This window comes from Microcaecilia unicolor, chromosome 5 (genome assembly GCF_901765095.1).
Source record: "Microcaecilia unicolor chromosome 5, aMicUni1.1, whole genome shotgun sequence".
NCBI lineage: Eukaryota > Metazoa > Chordata > Amphibia > Gymnophiona > Siphonopidae > Microcaecilia > Microcaecilia unicolor.
This window is the reverse complement of record NC_044035.1, coordinates 78,452,321-78,475,130: the sequence shown is the minus strand read 5'-3', so window position 1 is coordinate 78,475,130 and position 22,810 is coordinate 78,452,321. Positions and strand designations below refer to the sequence as shown.

Below are 22,810 nucleotides of genomic sequence, written 5' to 3'. Positions count from 1 at the left end.
GCACTCGAGAGATTTTCTGAAGTCTTTTTTCTCCACTTTTTTCATATGTGTTGGCAGTAGTACACCTCCAATACTCTTGTATACTATAGTAGAATTATTTAGAGTGAGTTTTGATTATTATTCTACTATCCCTTTGGGAATTATCAGTAATTTAAATCACCCATTATTATATTGTCCAATTTGCTAGTGAGTTCACTCATGATAAACTGGGACAATCTGCCCCTATCTGCGCGTCTAAGGGTGTCCGGGTCACCCTCATTGGGAAGACCTGGAGTTTCTGGCCAAGCCAAAGAGTCCAGCATCACCAGTTCCTTTGGGGGTCACTGAAGGGCCCAGGCTTGAAAGACCTGCTCAAACAGAAGCAAATCCCACACTTTGAACTGGCCTTAACTGAAAGAGCCCTTCTGGTGCAACATAGAGAGCCAGAGAGGGTAAGTTTTTGACTAGCTTCTCCAGATCATCCCCAAAGAGCAACTGTCCCTTTAAAGAGCAGCTGGCTGAGATGCTTCTTGGATGCTGTATCCACAGCCCAATGATGCAGCCAGAGGCACACCATAGCACAGACCAAGAGCAGATGTGCACTAGCTCATAAAATATGATGGCCAAAAACACTGCTTCCGATTCCAAATGGCTCACCTCGTACTGGTGATGTCACTGGAAAAGTTAGCTCTCTACATTTAAATCTAAAAAGCTGCTCCATCTTGGCACCATCAATGACACTCTCACACTAACATTTCTTATATCAGGGGTGATGGAACCTGTTCCACCTGCGGAGCAGGGACTAGGGTGGTGCTCCATCTGTTTCTTGGTCCCAAAAAAAGAGGGATCCTTTTGGCCTATCCTAGATCTCAAAGAAGTAAATGTTTGTCTCAAGGTCCAACACTTTCAGATGGAGACGCTCTGCTCAATGATCACCGCAGTGTGGCGAGGCAAGTTTTTGACTTCCTAGGCCATATTCCAATCAGGGAGGTCAAAAAGTGCTGTCTCCCATTTTTGTGTGCTGGGGTGCCATCTTCAGTTTCGGCTTCTGTCCTTCAGGCTGTTAACGGCTCCTTGCACATTCTCCAAGATAGTTGCAGTGGCGGCCCATTTGTGCTTCGAGGGGTGGGGGCAGGGTCCAGCTTTACTTTACCTGAGCGATTGGCTGATCTGGGACAACTCTGAGGAAGATTCTGTGAGGGCCCCTTCTTAAGTCATTCTGCTCTTGGAGCAGCTGAGTTGAGTGGTGAACTAGGCAAAAAAAATCATCTGTCTCCCTCCAAGACCTCTGTGTAACTGTGGATCCGCTTCAGTATGGCACTGGGGACAGTCTTGCTTACCAAATGGTCCATGGACAAACTACAGGCCCAGAAACACAGCCCTGTGCAGCCTTAAGGTGCCCTGGTTTTTGGGACTATCTTCAACTTTTAGAGCCATTGCTGGCAACATTGGAAATGGTGCCCTGGGCTTGGGCCCATATGTATCCTCTTCAGTGGGCCTTTTTGTCCCTGTGGGCTTTACCCTCCCAGGACTTCAATTACCTTCTGCTACTTCCTTCCAAAGTGCAAGCACAGTTTGGGTTAATGGTTCAGTTCCACTCATCTACTTTGGGCAGGGTCTGCTGGATTTCCCTGATTGGGTGGTTGTGACTCTATATGTAATTCTTCTCGGTTGAGGAGCCCACTGCTTGGGCAGAGTGAGTCAAGTGTATTTGTTTTCCCCCACCCTCTCCCCAGGAGACCTCTTGGTCCTTCAACTGCCTGGAAACCCAAGTGGTGCTGGTGGAGCTCTTCCATCTGCTGTGGAGGAGAGTGGTTTACGTAATGTCAGACAGCGCAACAGTGGTAACTTATATCAACAAATAGGGCGGCACAGGAGTCAGAAAATGGTCCTGGAGGTGGCAGCCCTTTGTTGCTGGGCAGAGACAAATCTGCTAGCACTATCAGCAGTCCACATAACTGGCAAAGACAACGTTCAGGTGGACTTCTCAGCTGTTCCCACTTCCATTCATAAGAGTGGAAGCCAAGGCCAGCAGCCAACTCCTCTTGAGTCATTGAGGACAGCCTATCTTTGATGTCATGTCCTTGAGTAGCAATTCCAAGGCGGAGTGCTTCTTCAGTTATAGGAGGGAAGCGGCCTGGTTGAGCATATATGGCTTTAGTCCAGGGAGGAACTCCTTTATATCTTTCTGCCATGGTCTCTAATCAGTCAGGTACTTTGAAGAGTAGTTCACCATCCCTTTCTGGTGGTCCTGGAGGCTCCAGATAGACCACAGAGACCATGATACACAGATCTGGTTCATCTGTTGGTGGGTGGCCTACTTCTCCTTCCCAGAGGTCACAGTTTGCTCAGACAGGGTCTGGCAGAAATGGAAGTTTCAGCTCCCTTGTGGCTTATAGTTTGGCTCTTGAGAGGCAGCAATTAGTAAAGAAAGGGTTTTTACCTGTGGTGACTTTCACCTTGCTCATGGCACACAAGTCTTCCATTTCCCTGGCTTATGTTGGGGTTTGGAAGGTTTTGGAGGCTTGGCGTTGTCAAAGTTCTTTCTCTTGAAAGGCACAGATTCCCGAAGTACTCGGGCTTCTACAGCAGGGTTTCGACCAGTTCTTTGTGCTGAACTCATCAGCTAGCAGCTCTTTCCTGCTTCTGGTGGTAAAATTCTGGTACTTTCCCTAGCTGCTCATAGGGACATCACTTGGCTTTTGTAGTGGATTACTCACTTATGTCCTCCGGTCCATCCGGCTCTTCCCTCTTGGGATTTGAATGTATTGCTGAATTTCTTCTTGGGAGCCCCTTTTTGACCCTCTGAACACATTCGGATTCTGAAAACTGTTTTCCTGCTGTCGATTTTGTTGGCCAGGAGGTTGTGGATTCCTATCAGGCCTGCTATCTGTCCTCCTCAGAGGATCCAGTGTCCATTCACACTGTTCTTTCTTTTCTTTCCAAGGTGGTCTCTCCCTTTCATAAAGGCATTTGCCCTCTTTTGTGGATGGGGAATCAGACTTGACAGCCAAGAAGCTCCATAAGCTGCACATCCACAGAGTTCTGCTCAGAAATTGCAGGAGACACTTTAGTTCCAGTTCGCGGATCATCTTTCTTTTCCAGGGTCTTTGCAAGTGCCAGCCGGCTTCCAAAGCCTCCCATGCTGGATCAAAGTGGCCATTGAGGCAGCCTAAGTTTGCAGAAGCAAGAAGAAGATTTTTTTTTATTCTGAAACTTTATAATTACATTAATTGATGGGTCTTGTCAAGGCTATTTTCAAAATGGTGCTCATTTGCTTTGACATGTAATGTCCCCCCCCCCCCCCCCGGCCCTTGCCCCCTAGGAGGGGAGGACACTTTAGCCCTCAGAGTTAAACTCCTAGGTTGGAATAAGAGAAACAATCAGACTTAGATTTGGTGCAGCCAGTAAAAATCTTTATTGGTATTTCTCTAAGCCAGTACAAAATAATTGTTCTCTCTGGAGCAGGTTGTCACCCAGAAACCAGACGCAAAGACTGAATAACAAAATCTGCTCAGCAAAACTTTCTCAGTCTTCATTTATATACTGTTACAAGTTTCATTTCTTCTGAATCGTGTGATTTCTCCTACTCTAACATTTTGTTCCTAAAAGGATTTTTCTGTTTTCTTCATTACACAATATATGGTTATATTCTGTTATTTTTTATATGTATACAAAAATGGCAATTTCCCTCTATTCTATCATCCTCTCCTGCTTGTGTTCACATGCACACTTTGTGGCCATTGGCTAATCCCTTATCAATAAAGCGTGATCCCAGCGCGCAAACACCTGGTGTCCTTCTCTCTGAACACATATTTTTGGAGGAACATCTCTTTTCTTGGAGGGTCCTCAGTCTCTCTTCACCATCAAGGTTGTATCCATTTATATCACCAGATAGCCTCAGTTCCTCTTGTGTTTCTCCTTGACATGTGACCAATACTTTCCATGTACTGATCAAGCACTCTGCTTACATGCAGCTGCAGGGAGAAACTAAATTTATGCTGATGACAGCAAATCTGAGGTCTAGCAGGCCCATCTTACAGGCCTAGTATAGGGAGGAATATAAAGACAAAAGGTGTGGAGACATGTAGTTAAGACTTCTTGTTTTGTTTTTTTTTAATATTTCAATTGCTCTTATTTGTTTAAATACTTATCCCAGTTTTCAAAAATGTTCAAAGGGTGTACAGCACTAAGTTAAAACTCATAGAATAATCGCAATAGTGGAAGATGTAGTGAGCCAAATTGACAAGTTAAACAGTGATAAATCACCTGGACCAGCTGGCATACACCCCAGGGTACTGAAAGACCTCAAACATGAAATTGCTGATCTGTAACCTGTTGTTAAAATGATCCATAGTACCTGAAGATTGGAGGGTGGCCAATGTAATGCTGATTTTTTTTTTTTTTATAGGGCTCCGGGGGGGAATCTGGGAAATTATAGACTGACTAGTAAAAAAGGCCCGTTTCTGACACAAATGAAACGGGCGCTAGCAAGGTTTTCCTCGGAGTGTGTATGTTTGGGAGAGTGTATGTGAGAGTGACTGTTTGAGAGTCAGAGTGAAAGTGTGAGTGTGTGAGAGAGAGAGAGTGAGTCTGGGTGTGAGTGTGTTTGTGAGAGAGTGTGTGTGTGAGAATGAGAGTGTGTGCAAGTGTGTATGTGAGACAGTGTGAGAGAGAGTGTGTGGGTGAGAGAGAGAGTGGGTGTGAGACACAGATTCTCTGTGAGAGTGAGTGTATGAGACCAAGCGAGTGTGTGAGTGACTGTGTGGCACATAGAGAGTGAATGTGATACAGTGTGAGACAGAGTGTGTGAGAGTGAGAGTCAGAAAGACATTGTATATGAGAGAGAGAGTGTGAGCCCTGCCCTCCCAATCTATGCCCATCTGTCCCCTGACCCCTCCATTCATCCTTTTCCAGCAATTCCCCTCTCTCCCTGAGCCCTGCCCTCCCAATCCATGCCCATCCATGCTCCTCTGTCACCTGCCCCCTCCATTCATCCCTATCCAGCAATTCCCCTCTCTCCCTGAGCCCTGCCATCCCAATCCATGCCCATCCATGCTCCTCTGTCCCCTGCCGCCTCCATTCATCCTTTTCCAGCAAGTCCCCTCTCTCCCTTCCATGACCCCCCCTCGCATCCATGCTCCTCTCTCTCCCATGTCCCAGCCTGGCCCGTCCTCTTCTCCCCCCACCTTCAAATCCATGCCCGCCCCCCCTTCGCATCCATGCTGTCGTTTCTCCCCTGCCCTCCCGCTCCCATTGTTCTACTTTACTGGCCACCCTCTTCTCTCCCCCCAACATCCCTTTTTGTTTTTTTTCTTCTTTTAAATTTACCTCCGTGGCGGTTCCGGCAGCGAAGTGTCAGGGAAGGAGGCGGCGCTCCCGACGTCTAGCCTTCCCTTCGCTGTGTTCCGCCTTCTTCTGACGTCATCCAGCGAAGGGAAGGCTAGACGTCGGGAGCGCCGCCTCCTTCCCTGACGCTTCGCTGCCGGATTTTTTTTTTTTTTTTTCCGCCCTCGACGTCATGACGTTTGACGCGAGGGCGGGGCAGAGACGGCTGGCTGGCTTGAAGGCTTCACACCACGAATCCACGAACCCTTCAGCCTGGGAGTGACGTCAGATGGCTTCAGAACGTTGTCCTCAGAACGTTGAGGGTGCGTTTTATTATATTAGATAAGCCTGACTTCAGTGCTGAGGAAAATAGTGGAAACTATTATAAGGAATAAAATTATGGAGCACATAGATAAACATAGATGGGAAAAATTGTTCTTACCTGATAATTTTCTTTCCTTTAATCATACCAGACCAGTCCAGACTAATGGGTTATGCCCATCTACCAGTGGAAGGAGACAGAGAAAATAGTTCCAAGTAAACCGCCCCTTAAGGGTATCATGCAGCCTGGAATGTTCAGTATTTCGAATAGCCAAGCAATGGTGCTCTGAAGTCTAGAAGAAAACACAGTTAATACCAAACAGGCAAACTCTTGGAGCCAATATGTAGAACCTCACTGTTGCTGCTTGGCCAAAGGCAACTGCAACCTCCCCTCACAGTAAAGTAAACGGGAGGGAATGGTCCATACTGAGCTTGCTCAAGCACATAGAGATCTACCCCTGAATCCGGGGAAAGAACTCAGTGATACCAAGTAACAGGAGTCATACAGATCTGGCACAACAAGTGGCAGGAGACTGAATAGAGAAGATGAAGTAGGCAGTGCTGTAGGACATCCCACTGTATTGAAGCGTCGTGGAACAGCCAGGGATACCTAAAGGAAACAACACTGTGACAGACTTTAGCCAGGGAGGGCATCTAGACTGGTCTGGTATGATTAAAGAAAATTATCAGGTAAGAATATAATTTTTCCTTCCTTGTCATCTATACCAGACCAGTCCAGACTAATGGGATGTAGCAAAGCAGTTTCCCAAAGAGGGGGGGAGAAAAGAAGAATGCAGAAGGTTGAAAAATCAACAAAGCTATACACAGCAAAAAAATGATCAGCAGAAAAGGATTTGAATATGCGAACCACTAGGCTACCAAAATGGAACAGAGTTAGACACTAGAAAAGGAACTGAAGCCGTAGGACATAAAACAAATGTCCTGAGCAAAAGAAAAATTACATATCCCTGTCTCGAGAGCAGTAAAAGAAGCAGCAAAAGATACTCATGCTAAAGGACCCCCCTTGGAAGGAAGGCAACAGTTGTATCCAAGCAACAAGGAGAAGAACTGTCTCTCCTAGACCAGGATCCACTTCTCCGAACCCTGGCAGGACAAAGACTAACTCCCAAACCTGCCGATCTACCTTGAGTGCAAGATGGTCGGATGACGCGACCCTAACAAGTACTAAGCAACCCCAAACAGTGCGCCACACTTCATAGAAGAAAGGAAGGCCCAGGAACCACCCAGTCCCGCGCCTAGTGAGAGAATCAAACTCCACAGAACAAGAAGAGAGTCCAGAGAACCAACTAACTGGAGTGCTAGTCTCTCCAGAACCATGAAGAAAAAGGGCAGCAGCATACCAGGGTACAACCGTGGAAAGAGTACTCCTCAACCAGCTCGCTCTGGACTTATGAAAGAACAGAGCCAAGAGAACAAAAGGAGACAAAAAGAAAGAGAGTTGAGAGCCACACTGTGGAGAAAAGACCCCCAAGGTGCCAAGAGGCCACAAAAGGAGCAGAGACTAATTCAAACTCCAGCAATGGAGAAGCTTCTCGTCAGCCACCAAGAGGCTACGGCAAGAAAAGGTGCCACAGGAATGGTAGCTAACAGGAGACAAGACAGCCTAGTCTAGCAGTCTAAACTACGGTATGCCACAGCTACTGAGAAGTTACTGTATCCAACCCACAGAAAAAAGCTGGGGTTGACCGACAAGGTGAAACAGTGCCCAACAGGCAAAGGTGAAAATATGCTGCACAGTCAGAGACTGAACTGTGCTCAAGGGACAGAAAAGAAGCTGCATCCATCAGGCAGAGTAGGATCCATGCTCAACGAGAACAAACGGATTTGCACTCAAAGCACACAAACTGAGCCACACACCACGGGCAGAGAAAGAGTTGCACACCTCTGGCAAAGATAGAAATGCACTGAACAAACAGAGTAACAGACAGAGGATGAGCAGTGCCCCACTGAAAGAGCTGGATGTTAGAGGTACCTGCAGAACTGAAGCTGCGGTAGCGATGGGAGCTGCGCTCCGGACGCCAGCAAGGAGCTATGCTTCCTACGCAGACATGAAGTTGTGTAGCACCTGCAGTCACAGCGCTGTGCTCCACTTCACCCAATTTGCAGAGAAGAGTTGTGCTAAGCATACAGAGATGAAGCTACACTCAACAGGTGGTGGAGCTGCGTTCCACGGGCAGACAAGGAGCTGCGCCCCACGCTGAGACCTGAAGAGAGAGAACTACACTCAACATGTGACAATGGAGAAGCGTTCAACATGAAGAGATGAAAGGTTGCAGGATAAGCAGCAGAGGAACTTCACTCAACATGCCATGATAGGGCTATCCTCAACATACAGCGATGGTGCTAAAGCCAACCTGGAACTGTGGATCTGTGCCCAGAATGCAGCGATGGAGTCGTGCCCAACATGGAACGGTGGAACTGCATGGAATAATGAAGCTGCGCTCAACAAGCAAAATGCATAGATGGAGTCCCTGGGAACAGCCAGAGAAGAAGGTGCTGCCAGGAGGCCAACAGGAAAGGAGTATAACTTGTGGAAATGCAGACCTGGCGCTGCACTTCCCTGGCTCAGAGGGACTGAGTGCTGCAGAGATCTGTACTGGGACTGGTGCTATTTAACATATTTATAAATGATCTGGAAAATGGAATGACGAGTGAGGTGATTACATTTGCAGATGATACAAAACTATTCAAAGTTATCAAAACACATGCAGATTGTGAAAAATTGCAGGAAGACTTTAGGAAACTGGAAGACTGGGTATCCAAATGGCAGATGAAGTTTAATGTGTACAAATGCAAAGTGATGCACATTGGAAAGAATTACCCGATATTTACCTGATGCTAGGGTTCACCTTATGAGTCAGCACTCAAGAAAAAGATTTAGGTGTCATTGTAGACAATACTGTGAAATTCTGCTCAGTTTGCAGCAGCAGCCAAAAAAGCAAACAGGATGCTAGAAATTATTAGGAAAGAGATGCAAACCAAAGTAAGAGCAAGAATATTATAATGCATCTTTATCGCTCCATGGTACGACCTCACCTTGAGTATTACATTCAATTCTGGTCACTATCTCAAAGATATTACGGAATGATGGGGAATGGAACCATGTGTGTGGAGGGGGAAGGGGGTATTCGGCCCTGTTAATTAAATATGGAAATTAAGGATCATTATCAGATGGGCAACATGGGCCATTTTCTTAAATAGTCAGGACTGGTTTGCATTCCCTGTCTACCCCAACCTGAGGCTTTTTTGTTGTTTGTTTTTTTCCTCATCCGTGTACATGAGCTTCTTCCTTCCCTTCTTCCCCTGTCCCAGTTCTGTACCCCATATAATCACGTACTCCCTTTAGCTTTCTCTTACTACACAGGTGTTCTTTTGTACCAACAGAGGTTAAGAACTTCTCAGGAACTTCATTCTTCCCTATGTTGCTGCAGAGGTCGTCTTATTTTTGGGGTTAGGAACCCCTCAGCATTGTATCCTTTACCACTGCTGTGGGCTCTTTCTCTGACATGGGCCTACACAGCCATTTTGGTAACTGCATGGCTGTGCATGCACACATACCCTAAAACAGACAAATAGACAACCCCTTCAGTAGGTATTCTTGCTTGTTTTGAAACACAACTAAAAGAGAGGCAAAGTGGTTTGAAAGGCAATCATGGGGCAGGTTGCAATGTGGTGCAAATACCTGTGTATATGAAATTAGGTTCTCCATTCTCATACAGATAATAGCTAACTACTAGTAAAAAAAAGCCCGTTTCCGAGAGCAATGAAAAGGGCGCTAGCAAGGTTTTCATCGTAGTGTGTATGTTCGAGAGAGTGTGTGTGAGAGTGACAGAGTGAATGTGCGAGTGTGTGTGACAGAGTGAGGCTGTCTGTGTGAGAGTGTATGTGTGAGAGTGAGAGGGGGGGTGTGGATGATTGAGGTACATAGGTGTGTGTGTGAGTGAGAGAGATGCTGTCTGTTCATGGCACACTGTGCTTGTGTGTGAGTGTGAGAGATGTAGATTTTGCATTTGACAGTTTTGTGTAAGGCAATTTGTGAGGAAGGCGGCAACTGGATTTTGGGGGTGGGGGTGGGAGTCTCATGGGGTCTGTAGGTGTGTGTGGGTGTGTGAGAGACAGATGTTGAACTTTACTGTTACGCTTTCTGTATAGAGGGGTTTGGGGGAGGGAGTGTTTCTGTGAGTGAGAAAGACAGATGCTGTGTGTCCATGGCAGTGTGTGTATGTTGGTGTGGGGTGTTTGGTTTTTTTGGGGGGAGTTCGTGAGTTGCATGAGCAATTATTGCTACCATTTTTGTGTTGGGGGTTTGTTGGGCGGAGGGTACCGAAGGCTGCTACGTGTTTTTTTTTTTTTTGGGGGGGGGGGGGGAGGGAGTGAGTCACATATGGAGAGCAGGAGCATGGGCATTAAAATGGTTTTCTTCTGTCAGTGATGTTCGTCTTCTCCGTGCTGCAGTGTAAGTGACCGGTTCTGTGTTCATTGTCCTCCCTTGTTCCGATGTAGTTGATTGTGATTGCATTGTTGCAGGCCCTTGATTGGTCCTTCGTGCGTCTTACGTATCGTTCCATCTCGTTCCGTTGCCTAGCATTGTTGCAGGTCGTTGATTGGTCCTCCGTGCGTCTTACGTCTGGTTCCGTTGTCTAGCAACGTATTGGCGATGGAAGTCCTTCCTTATTTCGTGCAGGTCGAACAGGTGAGCGATTCGCTGAGTGTCAGTGCTCTGCCCTCGACATCATCACATTGTGACGCGAGGGCGGGGCACACACTCATGGGGGAACAGCGATCTACACCACCATGGAAGTTGGAGACTTGTGGCTTCTGGCTTCATTAGATCGTTGGAGTTGCGAATTATGTCTGGATGGGACGTGGCTGAGGGCGGGTCTATGAGTGAGGGTGAGTGGTGCTGACAGCCTAGCCTACCAACAGTACAGGGCTTCAGTGCTTCACTGCCACGGAGTGAGCTTCAGAACGTTGGAGGCGAGAATTATTTATATAGATAAATGTGGACTAATTTATGTTTCAATGATTTTTATTGACAGCATATCAAGTACAATAACAACTCTTTGGAAATTACATGGTAAGTCTGTGCTGTCTAACATTTTTATCTATGAACGTCCCCCCTTTCCCCCCCCTTTTTCCCCCACCCAGCCTACCCCCCTCCCCCTTTCCCTTTTAACTAAAATACAACAATGACATCATCAAGGAAGAGTATTGAGTTTGAGTTTAATTGGCAAGTAAGTTTCTCTTGGCTGACGGTTGCAGCGTATTCCAGAGTCTGCCCCATGTCTGTCGCAACCGCCTTCTGTCTTCTAGGTTCTGGGCGGAGACCGCGCATCTTTCCAGTTTAGATAAGTCAATCATCAATATTCTCCATTGGGTGATATTCGGTCCATTCCGGTCCATCCACCCATTTAAGATCACCTTTTTTCCAATCATAATCGCACGTTGCAGAAATCCACGGTATCCCGGCAACGCCGGCTTGGCATATTTGTATATTCCAAATAAGAGTAAGGGCTGTAGCTCTATCCTTCTGTGCCAGCATGTCCAGATTGCTTCAAGCACTTGTTTCCAGAAATGTTGCACTCTCTGACAGGCCCAAAACATATGTCCCAGAGTGGCCTTTGGCGCATCACACTTTAGGCAATTTCCAGTTGCTCCATACCCTGCTTTCTGGGCTCTGTGTGGTGAGATATGTAAACGGAGCACAAATTTGTATTGTAATTCCCAGTATCGCGTGAATGGCGATGTGTTGAGTATAGAAGTCAAATAATTTTGTATCATATTGTCTGTCACCTCCGCTGACAAATCTGCGGACCAGTCCTGTGCCCTCTTCTTGTAGTCTATGTCCTCTGTTGTGTCCAATAAATATCTGTGATGGTACCTTAGCGGTACTTCATTTTGAGATCCCAATGTTAAGGCTGTGCTCAATGTATCCTGAACATCTTCACACAAATTAATCCAGCCTACTGATGTAGCATAGTGTTTCACTTGAAGGTAGGCGAACACATCCGAGGCTGGCAATTTGTATTCTCTCTGCAAATCTGTGAAAGGACGCATTTGCCCTTCCACATTTATTAGTTGGTATAGGAATTGAATACCCTTTCCCCGCCAACGGGCAAACACTCCGGAAGTTGTTCCCGCCGGGAAGTCTGGGTTGTGGTATATTGGCAGAAACGGTGTAGCACTCGCTGAAAATCCATGCCGTCTGCATAGCCATCTCCACGTTGCTCTGGTTGATGTCAAAAACAAGTTCTTAGATATTTTAATGTCTGGGTTTTGTTTGCCTGTATGCAACAACCAACCAGGGTGCAGCTCTGGGAAGGCCAATACCTCTATGTGAGTTGCTGTGAATTCTTGGCCTCCCACTAGCCAATCCCTTATATGCCTCATGGAGCACGCTATTGTGAGGTACCTTATACTTAATAGTCCCATTCCTCCATGCATCCTAGGTTTGTGTAAAACATCTATTGGGAGCCTCGGTCTCTGGCCTCGCCACAAAAAGGTCTGGATTACTCTAGACAGGACCCTCTCCTCTCTCTGTCTTAAATATAACGGGAGCATTTGAAAGGTGTATAGCCAGCGAGGGGCCACCATCATATTAAACAGGGCAATTCTAGCTGTAAGGGAAAGCGGAGCCCTCCCCCATCTTTGTAACGTACGTCTGGTTTCAGTGAGCAGTGGTATCACATTTTCATCGTAAAGCTGCAATGGGTCATTTGGTATCTCTACCCCCAGGTATTTCAACCGCTCGGTTCCCCATTTCAGAGGAAACTGCCCTTGCCATTCCGTTTGAACCTCTTCCCTCGTCGGCATGGCCAGAGATTTTGTGTAATTGAGTCTAAAGCCTGATACCTCCCCATAGTTCCCCACCTCTTGGAGCAGGGCTGCTAGTGATGTCTGAGGGTCATCTAGGAGAAGCATGAGATCATCGGCATACGCCAGTAATTTAGTCATGTGTCCAGGTAGTTGTGCTCCTTTGATTTCTTTTGTATTTCGTATTACAGATAGAAGTGGTTCTAGTGTAAGCACAAATAATAATGGGGAGAGCGGGCACCCCTGCCGCGTCCCCCGCTCAATCCTAAACTCCTTTGTCCTAATGCCATTGACCAAAATGGAAGCTGTTGGCGATGTATAAAGAGCCTGAACTGCCTCAAAGAACCAACCCTGAACTCCCACCCAACGCAATGTCTCAAACATGAACGGCCACTCGACTACATCAAATGCTCGTTCTGCATCTAAGCTAACCAATAGTCTGTTTGTGTCTGTCTCTTTTGCATGCATCAGCGCCGCCAACAGCCTCCGCACATTAAGTACCGATTTTCTACCTCTGACGAACCCCACTTGGTCTGTATGAACAACCTTAGGTAGACTCTGGGCCAGTCTATCCGCCAGGATTCGAGACAGGATTTTAATGTCAACATTGATTAGTGATATTGGCCTATATGTGCCGGGCTGCATGGGATCTCTCCCGGTTTTGGGGATCAAGCTGATCAGAGCTGTATTTGCGTATTGGGGAAAGGCGCCCTGCTGGACCGCTTCGTTATATACATCTATCAACGGCCCAATCACCTGGCCTTGGAGCATCTTATAGAACTCGCTTGTATAGCCATCTGGCCCCGGTGCAGTGTGAAGTCTGAGTGTTTTAATACCTTGACTAATTTCTTTTGCGGTTATTGGGGCGTTCAGAGCCTCTATCTCCTTTGTAGAGAATTTCGCCATTCCCGATCTTTTTAGGTATTCTGCTGCTTTGATCTCTAATGTTTCTTTTTCCCCTGCTTTTTTATAGAGTGATTCAAAGTGCTCTTTAAATAATTCAGCTACCTCATCCATATTAGTTGCAGTCTTGCCGTCTGGTGTGCGCAGAGCTGTGATAAAGTGTTGTTTCCTATTGTTTTTAACTACTTTAGCCAGATAAGCACCGGCTTTGTCTCCAAATTTCTGGAGCCTAAATTTCCGATATACGAGGGAACGTGTCATTCTCTCATGTAAGAGGCTGTTAAGTGCTGTTCGAGCTACCATAAGGGTATCATAGCATGTTTGAGTGGGTGTTTTGGTATATGCTCTCTTTGCTTCCCTCAGCTTACGTTCAAGGGCTATGACTTGCTGGTTGATTTTACGGTTGCGCCTACACACATACGCTATGATATCTCCCCGTAGCACTGCTTTTGCCGCTGACCAGAATAGGCCGGGGTCATCTAAATGACACTCGTTGTTCTGCTGGTATTCCTCCCACCTTTCACATATATATTTCTTAAAATCTGGGGAGGAATAAAGGTATGTGGGGAACCTCCATCCCGCGGGTTTCTGAAAGAATGCCTGTGCTTCCATATCTGCCCATATCATTGCGTGATCGGAGATTTCCTCCGGGCCTATCTGGGCATCCAGCACCTGGGGAAATAGCGTTGGGGACAAAAAAATGTAATCTAGCCTGGATTGTGTTCGGTGCACTCTGGATGTGTGCGTATAGTCTCTTTCTTCCTGGTGCAGTAATCTCCAGGGGTCTATTATCCCTGCTAGTGTACAGAAAGACTCTAATATGGTTCCTCCTGCTTTATCACCCTGCGGCATGCCTCTGGACCTGTCTATCTGTGTATCATAAACCTGGTTCATGTCTCCTGCTATTACCAAAGGCAGATGTGTGTATTGCTGACATCTGTTTAGCAGTTGCGCAAAAAAACTTCTGCTTTTAACCAAGGGCGCATAGACTGCCACCAGTAATATTTCTTTCCCTTGTAAGTTTATTTGTACCCCTAGGTACCTCCCTTCTCCATCTTTGAATCTTAACTTGGCTGTGCATGCAAGGGCTTTATGTATCAATATTGCTACTCCTCCCTTTCTTCCCATGGCTGGTGAGCAGAACACCTCTCCCACCCAATGTCGTTTTAACTTGTCATGCTCTTCTCGAGACAGCCTCGTTTCTTGCAGGCAGGCTATCTGAGCTCCATGATGCTTAAGGGCAGCTAGGATTTTTGTGCGTTTTACTGGGGATGTGATACCACACACGTTCCACGAAACCAAACGTGTCTTTTTGAGTCCTGATCTAGCCAGGGACTTCTCCATAAGTTACATTCAGCTTATTTAGTGCATAACACCCCCGGGCGCCCAGCCTCACCCTTAGGGCTCTCTGTTCCATTTTATTCTTTTCATTGTCTTCCACTGTTTCCTTTACTAGACCCATATTGTCTCTTCTTCCATATTTCTTCTTAAATTCCCTTCCTTTCTGTCTGTTCCTATATCCTATTCTCCCTCCCTCCCTCCCCGAACTCTCCCCCCCTCCCCATCCCCCCCTTGAGTACTGCCCCAACTGTGACATTAGAGGACACTTCCTTGCTCGAGGCCCCAACAACTTACATATTGTTAAGTAAAACTTAATAACCCGCAGCAGTATGTTACCCGCTGCCTTACCCTACACATTCAGCCAGGCAAACCTTGATACAGCGGCTTCAGCTTTCTGCTGCGTTGTTTTTATTCTCATTTTGTTTCTTTTCAATGCTGCATACAAATTCTTTTGCTTCATCTATGGATTCAAAAGTTTTCCAGGTGTTCTCCTGCTTGATCTTAAGTATAGCTGGATAAAGGAGCATAAATTTAATGTTTAGTGCAACCAGCTGCTTACATACTGGGGTAAATTGCCTCCTTTTGTCTTGTAACTGGGCAGAGTAGTCTTGGAAGATATGTATCAAGTGTCCGTCAAACTTCACCTCGTCTCGCTTTAGTCGGTACCCCCGCAGGATCTCTGCTTTGTGGAGGTAATTATGTACTTTTAAAATCACCACGCGAGGTGACTGTCTGCCATCTTTGATTCGTCCCACGCGGTGCGCGCGTTCCAGGCAGAGCGGCCCTGAGGAGTCCGACAAGGCAAATTCTGAAGCCAGCCAGCGTTCCAGCGTTGTTGCTAATACACGGTCTCCGATTGTCTCCGGCAGCCCCACAATCCGCAGATTTGATCGCCGGGATCTATTTTCTAGGTCGTCTATTTTCCCGGTCAGGAGTTCCACCGTACCAGTAAGTTTTTTAAGGGCTGCTTGCATCGGGTTGTTAGCGTCCTCTAGCTCTGATACCCTTTTTTCCACTTCTCCGGTTCTCCTCATAGTCTCCGAGAGCCGCGTTTCAAAGGCTTCATATTGAGTTGCCAACTTTTCGAATTTGGGCTCCAGTGCTGTGATTACCACCTCTGTCATCTGCGCTAGTTGCTCCGCCGAAAAAACCGGCCCAGCACAAGATGGCGACTTCTCAGTCCCAGCCTCAGTTGCTCTCATTTTCTCTTTGTCTTTTTTAGCTCCTCTGCTCGCCATTCCCCTCGCCGGCGTTTCTAAATATTTGTCCATAAATGTTCGGCTGTTTGCCTCTGGCTTTCTGTGTTATAATTCCGGCGTTAGCGGGTTATTTTAGAAGTCTAGAATGTTGGGGCCTCGGAGAGAGCAGAAAACGCGTCTCACCCTCTCATCGCACCACGTGATCCCCCAAAATGTGGACTAATTTAAGCATTTTTTTTTCTTTTAGGCTTCAGAAAACCTTCCACAACAAAATGAATAATCCAGCCATTAAAATAATTATGAATGACATCATCAAATCACCTGAGGATAAACGCGAGTATCGTGGACTACAGCTAGAAAATGGCATTAAAGCAATTCTCATCAGTGATCCTACTACTGACAAGTCTTCAGCAGCGCTTGATGTGCACATAGGTATTGCATTCTTGTGCATGACATTCAGCTCAATTGATTATATACTAGGAATTGTAAGAAGTAGCACAAATAAAAGGAATTCAAGTCTGAGCTTTTGTGCTGTGACTATAAATGTGAAGCTTTTGCATATTTTTTTGCAGTTATATTTAGTGCCACTGTTCGAATTGTGAGCAGTGTTGAATATACATGCAGCCTAGTAAGTGCCACTGCTATTCAAATAGCAGATTGAATACTACTTCTATTTGGATAACTGAGGACATCCTTTTTGCTGTCCTAAACCTATCCAAATAGTGGGCTGAACTAATGCAATGCCCATGTTCTGGCCGGGAGCTATCCAGATAGTGCTGGGGTGATCTGTAATGGTTTTTAGCAGCACCCTACAGATAGTACTACTGAAGATCAATGGACATGCTGGCTGGATATATCAATGGAAATATATATATAATATAAATAATGGACATGACCAGCTACCGGCAGTATATATATATATATACTTTTTTTTTCTCAAATTAATCGTCCTGCTCTTGGGTTGCTTTTTCTTAGACATATATTTCTATTTAAAAGTTCAGTAGAAAAGTTATTCTACTTTTCATTCCAAAAACCACAGTAGAATTAATTGGATATTTGTTTCACCTAGAAATGTGTACCAAAGATTCTTGAAATCAGAGTACTTTAAGCTGAGGAATTTTATTACCCCGAATTTGAGAATATATAATATATATAAGTTCCTTGTCATCAAGCAGATGAAGCCATTACATACGGGTTGTGTCCATCAACCAGCAGGGGGAGATAGAGAGCACTCAACTTTTCACAGTGCCTCATGGCCAGCTAGCTCCACTGCCTGTTCAGTATTCTCTATCTCCCCAAGCAAGGTGGCTGCAGCTTCTTCAAGCTCCATCAAAAATCGGCCTGGGGGTGGCTCCTGGCTTGCCAGTTGTTAGTCGGGGTGTTAGAGGCTATAGCAGCTTCACTTTTTTTTTTTTTTTTTAATCTTTTTTTTTATTGAGAACAAGCAGAGCTTTCCAATACAAACATATAACAATTGTAAACAGTAATACTAACATGAAAGTAACTATAGGATATAGTACACATATTATTCACTCCATAAGTATTATGTCGAGCCATCCCCAATTATCCCATCAAGGTACATTGTTATGTTCTGGGCTCGTGCTTGTAATTTTTCAGTTTTATTCCCCCCCCCCCCCCCCCCATTCCAAGCCATCCCACTATACCCGTTTCCTTTATACCTCCCTCCCCCCTCCCGTCCAGAATTGCTCATTCAAAAAGACCTTTTAGCACCCATCGCAGAAATTCCAACAAGGGCACTAATTATAGGACGAGTTGGAATACATTCCAAGCAGCGCTTCCATATACCATTATACTCCTTAGTTGCCCTATTTCCCAGGTTAGCTGTTCTTTGGATCTCCCAGTCAGCCATCTGCTGTAGATGTCTATACCATTGTTCAATGGGCGGCGATAAATGGCTTATCCATTGCTGCAAAATGACCTTCCTAGCCAACAATAGCGCCAGTAATATAAAATGACACTTGCTACTATTCAACCCTTGCTCCTGCAGTTCCACATCCGATCCCATCAGCATAATTCCATATGTCCACTCATAAGAGCTTTGCAGCACCTTTTCCAACAATGCCACCACTCTAGGCCAGTACCCTTCAAGTTTGACACACTCCAGGAAATGATGCACTAAGGACCCCCTGCTTATATTACATTTGTTACACACATCTGTATCCCACAAACCCATTGCATCTAGTGATATACGCATTGTGCAATATTCTATACTGAATCTCATGTAAACCCACGTTTGGTGTGACCCGGAAGGCCTGTTCATAGCATCTAGACAATTCTTGTTCGGATACTGCCCTCCCCAAACGTGTACTCCATTCCTCCTGCTGCGTATCAAAATATCGGGAAGGCCTGCGCTTTCTCCCCTCTTTGTACCAAAGGGACAGCGAGTTCTGTGCACTAAGTGTTTGCATAAACCATTGATCTAAAGCTGTAAAAGAGGCATAAGCGCCACTTTTTCTCCTCTGGGTGTCCAAATAGTGTCGCAGTTGCAAGTATGAATAAAAATATTTTGGGGGGAGATTCCATGCTTTTTGACATTCAGAGAAGGTGGGGCATCCACCGTTCCCCAATTCAACCACTTGCCCAATATATCTGCAGCCCCCCCTGAACCAACCCTCAAAAGGAGACCCTGGCTGACTCGCTGTAAACTCAGGATTACGCAAAATTTCCACAAAAGGGGATGTGCCCTATGCCCCTCCTATTCTATTCCTCCACCAATCCCAAGCCTTTTTTAATGGCCGGGCTAATGCAGAAATTGTAGCTTTTCTACCCCTGCAATGAAAAGTGTTAAAGATCGAGATCCCCTCCCGTCCGCTATCCCAGGTCCCTACAGGTGCAAATTTGGCTTGTCCCGTGTGAATCTCATGTACCCATCTCATAAGTGCTGCTACATTGTACAGGCGCAAGTCTGGCAGACCCACTCCCCCTTTGTTACGATCTCGCGTCAGCTTATTGTAACCTATTCTTGCTCTACGGGCTCTCCATATAAAGGAAGTTATAACACTTCTATATGTCGCTTCATCCTTCTGCAAAACCCACAACGGCATCATTTGTAGCGAGTATAAGATTTTTGGCAAAAGTACCATTTTTGTCAATGCCACTCGTCCTAAGAACGATATGGGTAAGTCCCGCCACCTAGCGCACAAAACCTTGATATTATCCAGCTTCTCAAGTACATTTTTAGTATACATCATATGGGCATCTAAATGCAAGTGAATCCCCAAGTATTTCAGGGCCCCCCCGTGCCCATGCAAAAGGAAAATCAGGCTGCTGCCTGCACCTACAATTAGCTGACAATGCCATGGCTTCAGATTTGTCAAAATTAATTCGGAGCCCCGAGAAACTACCAAAATTTTGTATCAGCTGCACTAACACAGGGGTCCCCTTAGTCGCTTGTTCCAGAAAGATCATCATATCATCAGCGAATAGGTTTATTTTATATTCTTGTGCTCCCACTATAATGCCCTGCAATTCCTTTGATTGCCTGATTTTACATGCTAATGGCTCCAGTGCCAAGACGAAAAGCATAGGGGATAGTGGGCACCCCTGCCTCGTACCCCGCTCCAACTTGAATTTTTCAGTAAGGCTTCCATTAATTAAAATTTGTGCTGTTGGTGATTTGTACAAAGCCCTAGTGCCCCTCAAAAACTCCCCATAAATGCCAAATTGGGGCAGGACCCAAAACAGATAGTCCCACAATACTTTGTCAAACGCTTTTTCAGCATCTAGACAAGTGATTATGGCATCCCCCTCTTTCCCCTTTGTCTCCTGCATAGCCTTCAGTACCCGTAAGATATTTGTGGAGGCATACCTCCCTGGGACAAAACCTGTCTGGTCCCCCTGCACCAAAAGTGGTAGAAACTTTCCCAGCCTCGTTGCCATAATACTAGCAAAAATTTTCACATCTTGATTGAGCAGTGATATAGGTCGGTATGAACCCAGCTGTTCTTCATTTCTCACAGGTTTCGGTAAAACTACTATGGTAGCATGTGTCAGCTGGCCCGTATGCTGCCCCAGCCCACAAAGGGCCTGACAAAGTTCAACAAAGGGACCCACCATCTGAACTCCCAGTATTTTATAGAATTCAGCTCCCAATCCATCCGGCCCCGGAGCTTTTGCTAGTTTTAGCTTCTTAATAGCTTGCTGTATTTCAGAGCCCTCGAATGGAGCATTTAAAGATTCTAACTGTTGAGACGACAATTTTGGCAGATTTAAATCTTGAAAAAAACTTTCACGCTCTCCCATGTCACTTTGTCCCACATCATACAGGGACTTATAAAAATCCACAAATGCCTTTTGAATATCTTCCCCTTTATTAAGTGTATTACCTGACTTGTCTTTAATACTAGTAATTATCTTTTTTGCAGATCTACTCTTTACCATTGCGGCTAATAATTTCCCCGTTTTGTTGCCCCATCTATGTAAATTATATTTGTAAAGCTGCACATCCAGGCTTGCCCTCTGATTAAGCACCTCATTGATTTGCTTTTTGAGCTGCCAAAAGTTTTCTGTACTGCTGGGCGTACCAGCCCTGACCAATTCCGCTCTCGCCACCTGAATCTTCCCTAGCAAATTGATGAGCTCTCCGTCCCTTTCTTTCCTGGTGCGGCTAGAGTACGCTATTATCCTACCTCGCATTACTGCTTTACCGGCCTCCCAAAAGATCACAGGGTCTACCTCAGATGCCTTATTGGTCTGCAAGAACTCCTGCCATTCCCTTATGAGATATTCCCGAAATTTCGGGTCCTGGTATAATGCAGGATTCATTCTCCAACTAGCTGCCTGACTCTGTCTTTGGCAACCACCCCAGTCAACCCATACCATGCTATGGTCTGATACTACCCCGGCCTCTATTCCTGCCGCCCAACATTGTGATAGCGATGTGGCCGGTAGCAGCACATAGTCCAGACGTGCCTGCACTTTGTGTACCTTAGAATAAAAAGTATACTCATGTTCATCGGGGTGTAGAACCCTCCAAGCATCTAAAACACCCAGCTCCTTCATCAAAAAGTTAATTCCCCTGCCACTCGCTTCTTTATGCCTAGGTTTTGGGGGACTGCAGTCTATAAGCGGATCAGCGGTAATGTTAAAATCACCCCCCACTACCAATTTATACTCGTTCAGTGGTACAAGTGCAGCCAGTACTTCAGAAAAGAATTTGTGGGAGTACACGTTTGGGGCATAAATTGAACACAAGGCCATTTTAACACCCTGAATCGTCCCCGCCCAAATCACATATCTCCCCTCCGAGTCTTGAATAACCCTATGCTTAGTACATGCCAAAGATCTGCTAACCAGAATAGCCACTCCCCGTTGTCTACTATTATAAGAGGCAGTTGCCAATTCCCCAACCCAACCTTTCTTTAATTTCATATGTTCTGATTGAGAAAGGTGCGTCTCCTGCAGGAGCAATATATCCACTTTCAAGCGTCTGCTATAACTCAATATTTTTGTGCACTTAACAGGCGAGTGTATCCCATCTACATTTAGAGTAGCTATCCGAATATTACTCATCCTCTATCCTACAGTTGAGATATACTTTCCAAATAATTTCCTGGTAAACCCTTCTGGAGGTGACCTCCCAGCTCAGCCCCCCCCCCCCCCCCCCCATACTTTATATGCTGTTCTTGCTGTGACGGCCTTTTCATCTACAACCAAATCCCGGACACACTGGACCTCCCTACCCACCCCTCTTCTATGTCTCCCCTGCTCCCTCCCCCCCTCCTTTTCCCCCCTCTTCCCCCCTCCCTCGCCCCCAATAATGAGAGAAACCCCCGATTCAGGTAGCTCCCGCAGCCACACCACCATTCTCTTCCTTACTTCCTCTGTCCAGTCCCCCTCCCTTCCCTATTCACTTCGTATTCCCCCTCCCCTTGTAGTCCGTTTTACTCCCCCAATCTCCTCATACCGCAAGCAAACTGCATTCAGTCCACACATTCTAAAGGTTCTCAACCTCTTTTTTTGGTCACTTACATCCGCTGCCCCTTACAATGCAAATTTTCCTGCATCAGATACAAAAAGGAGAAGGGGTAAAAAAACAGAGAAAAAGAAAACTAAAAAGCAGAACATTATAACATGTTAACCGTAAACAGGAGCTAGTCACCACTCAGACTGTCAGATGGCAATCACTAAAGTAGTGCTGTACTTTTTCCTCATCTCTCGCCCCCTGTCGTAGGCCAGCACCACTGATCTTGAAGCCTCCTGGACTTTTCAAACTCACAAGTCTTCCGTCTCCGCTCAGACTGCCAGATCGTCTCTCAGCTATTTTGGTCTATGTGTATTCTGAGCCTTCTTATCTTTGTATAACAAAAGCCCTGGTTCCATTCGGGATCTGAGACTGAGGCCCCGCTCTCCAGTTTTCCTCACAAACAGCCAGCAGCCCGGGCAAAGAAGCTGGGCCATTTTAACCTGGCCAACCAGCCCCCCTTGAGAAAAAACAAACGTCACCATTTAACAGACCCAGATTCCTGATTGCTTATTAGACATGCTCATTGTTAGATCTTGCTCGCAAATGTTTTAAGATCCTGGGAATCAGTGAAGTACAAGGTCTTATTGTCGTGCACTACCCGTACTTTCGCCGGGTACATCACTGTAAATCTAATCCCCTTATCAAACAGGATCTTGCAGAACTGTCCCATGCGGCGCCTCTGTTCAGATACTCTAGCCGAGTAATCTTGAAAAAGAAGAATCTGCGTGCCATGGTACTCCAAGGTTCTGTTAGCTCTGTAAGCCTGCATTATTTGCTCTTTATGTCCATAGTCTAAGATTCTTATTAGCACTGGTCTAGATCGCTGAGCTGTTTCTCGGTGGGCTCCCACTCTATGGATGCGTTCCACCCGAATGGTGTCTTGTATTTGCTCCAGCTTCAGCTGTGCGAGGAGCCATTT

The 22,810-nt window shown here is 46.0% G+C and overlaps 1 protein-coding gene across 3 annotated transcripts in view; it reads left to right on the top strand.

The window, feature by feature from the left end:
• The window catches only part of IDE (insulin degrading enzyme), a 441,269-nt gene that overhangs the window by 22,946 nt on the left and 395,513 nt on the right, over positions 1–22,810 (top strand). For all 3 annotated transcript variants that reach the window (XM_030203006.1, XM_030203005.1, XM_030203004.1), the window contains exon 2: positions 16,153–16,337. In XM_030203006.1, coding sequence (XP_030058866.1) covers positions 16,178–16,337 — 160 coding nt within the window. In that variant the 5' untranslated portion in view covers positions 16,153–16,177. The remainder of the gene's footprint in view (positions 1–16,152; positions 16,338–22,810) is intronic.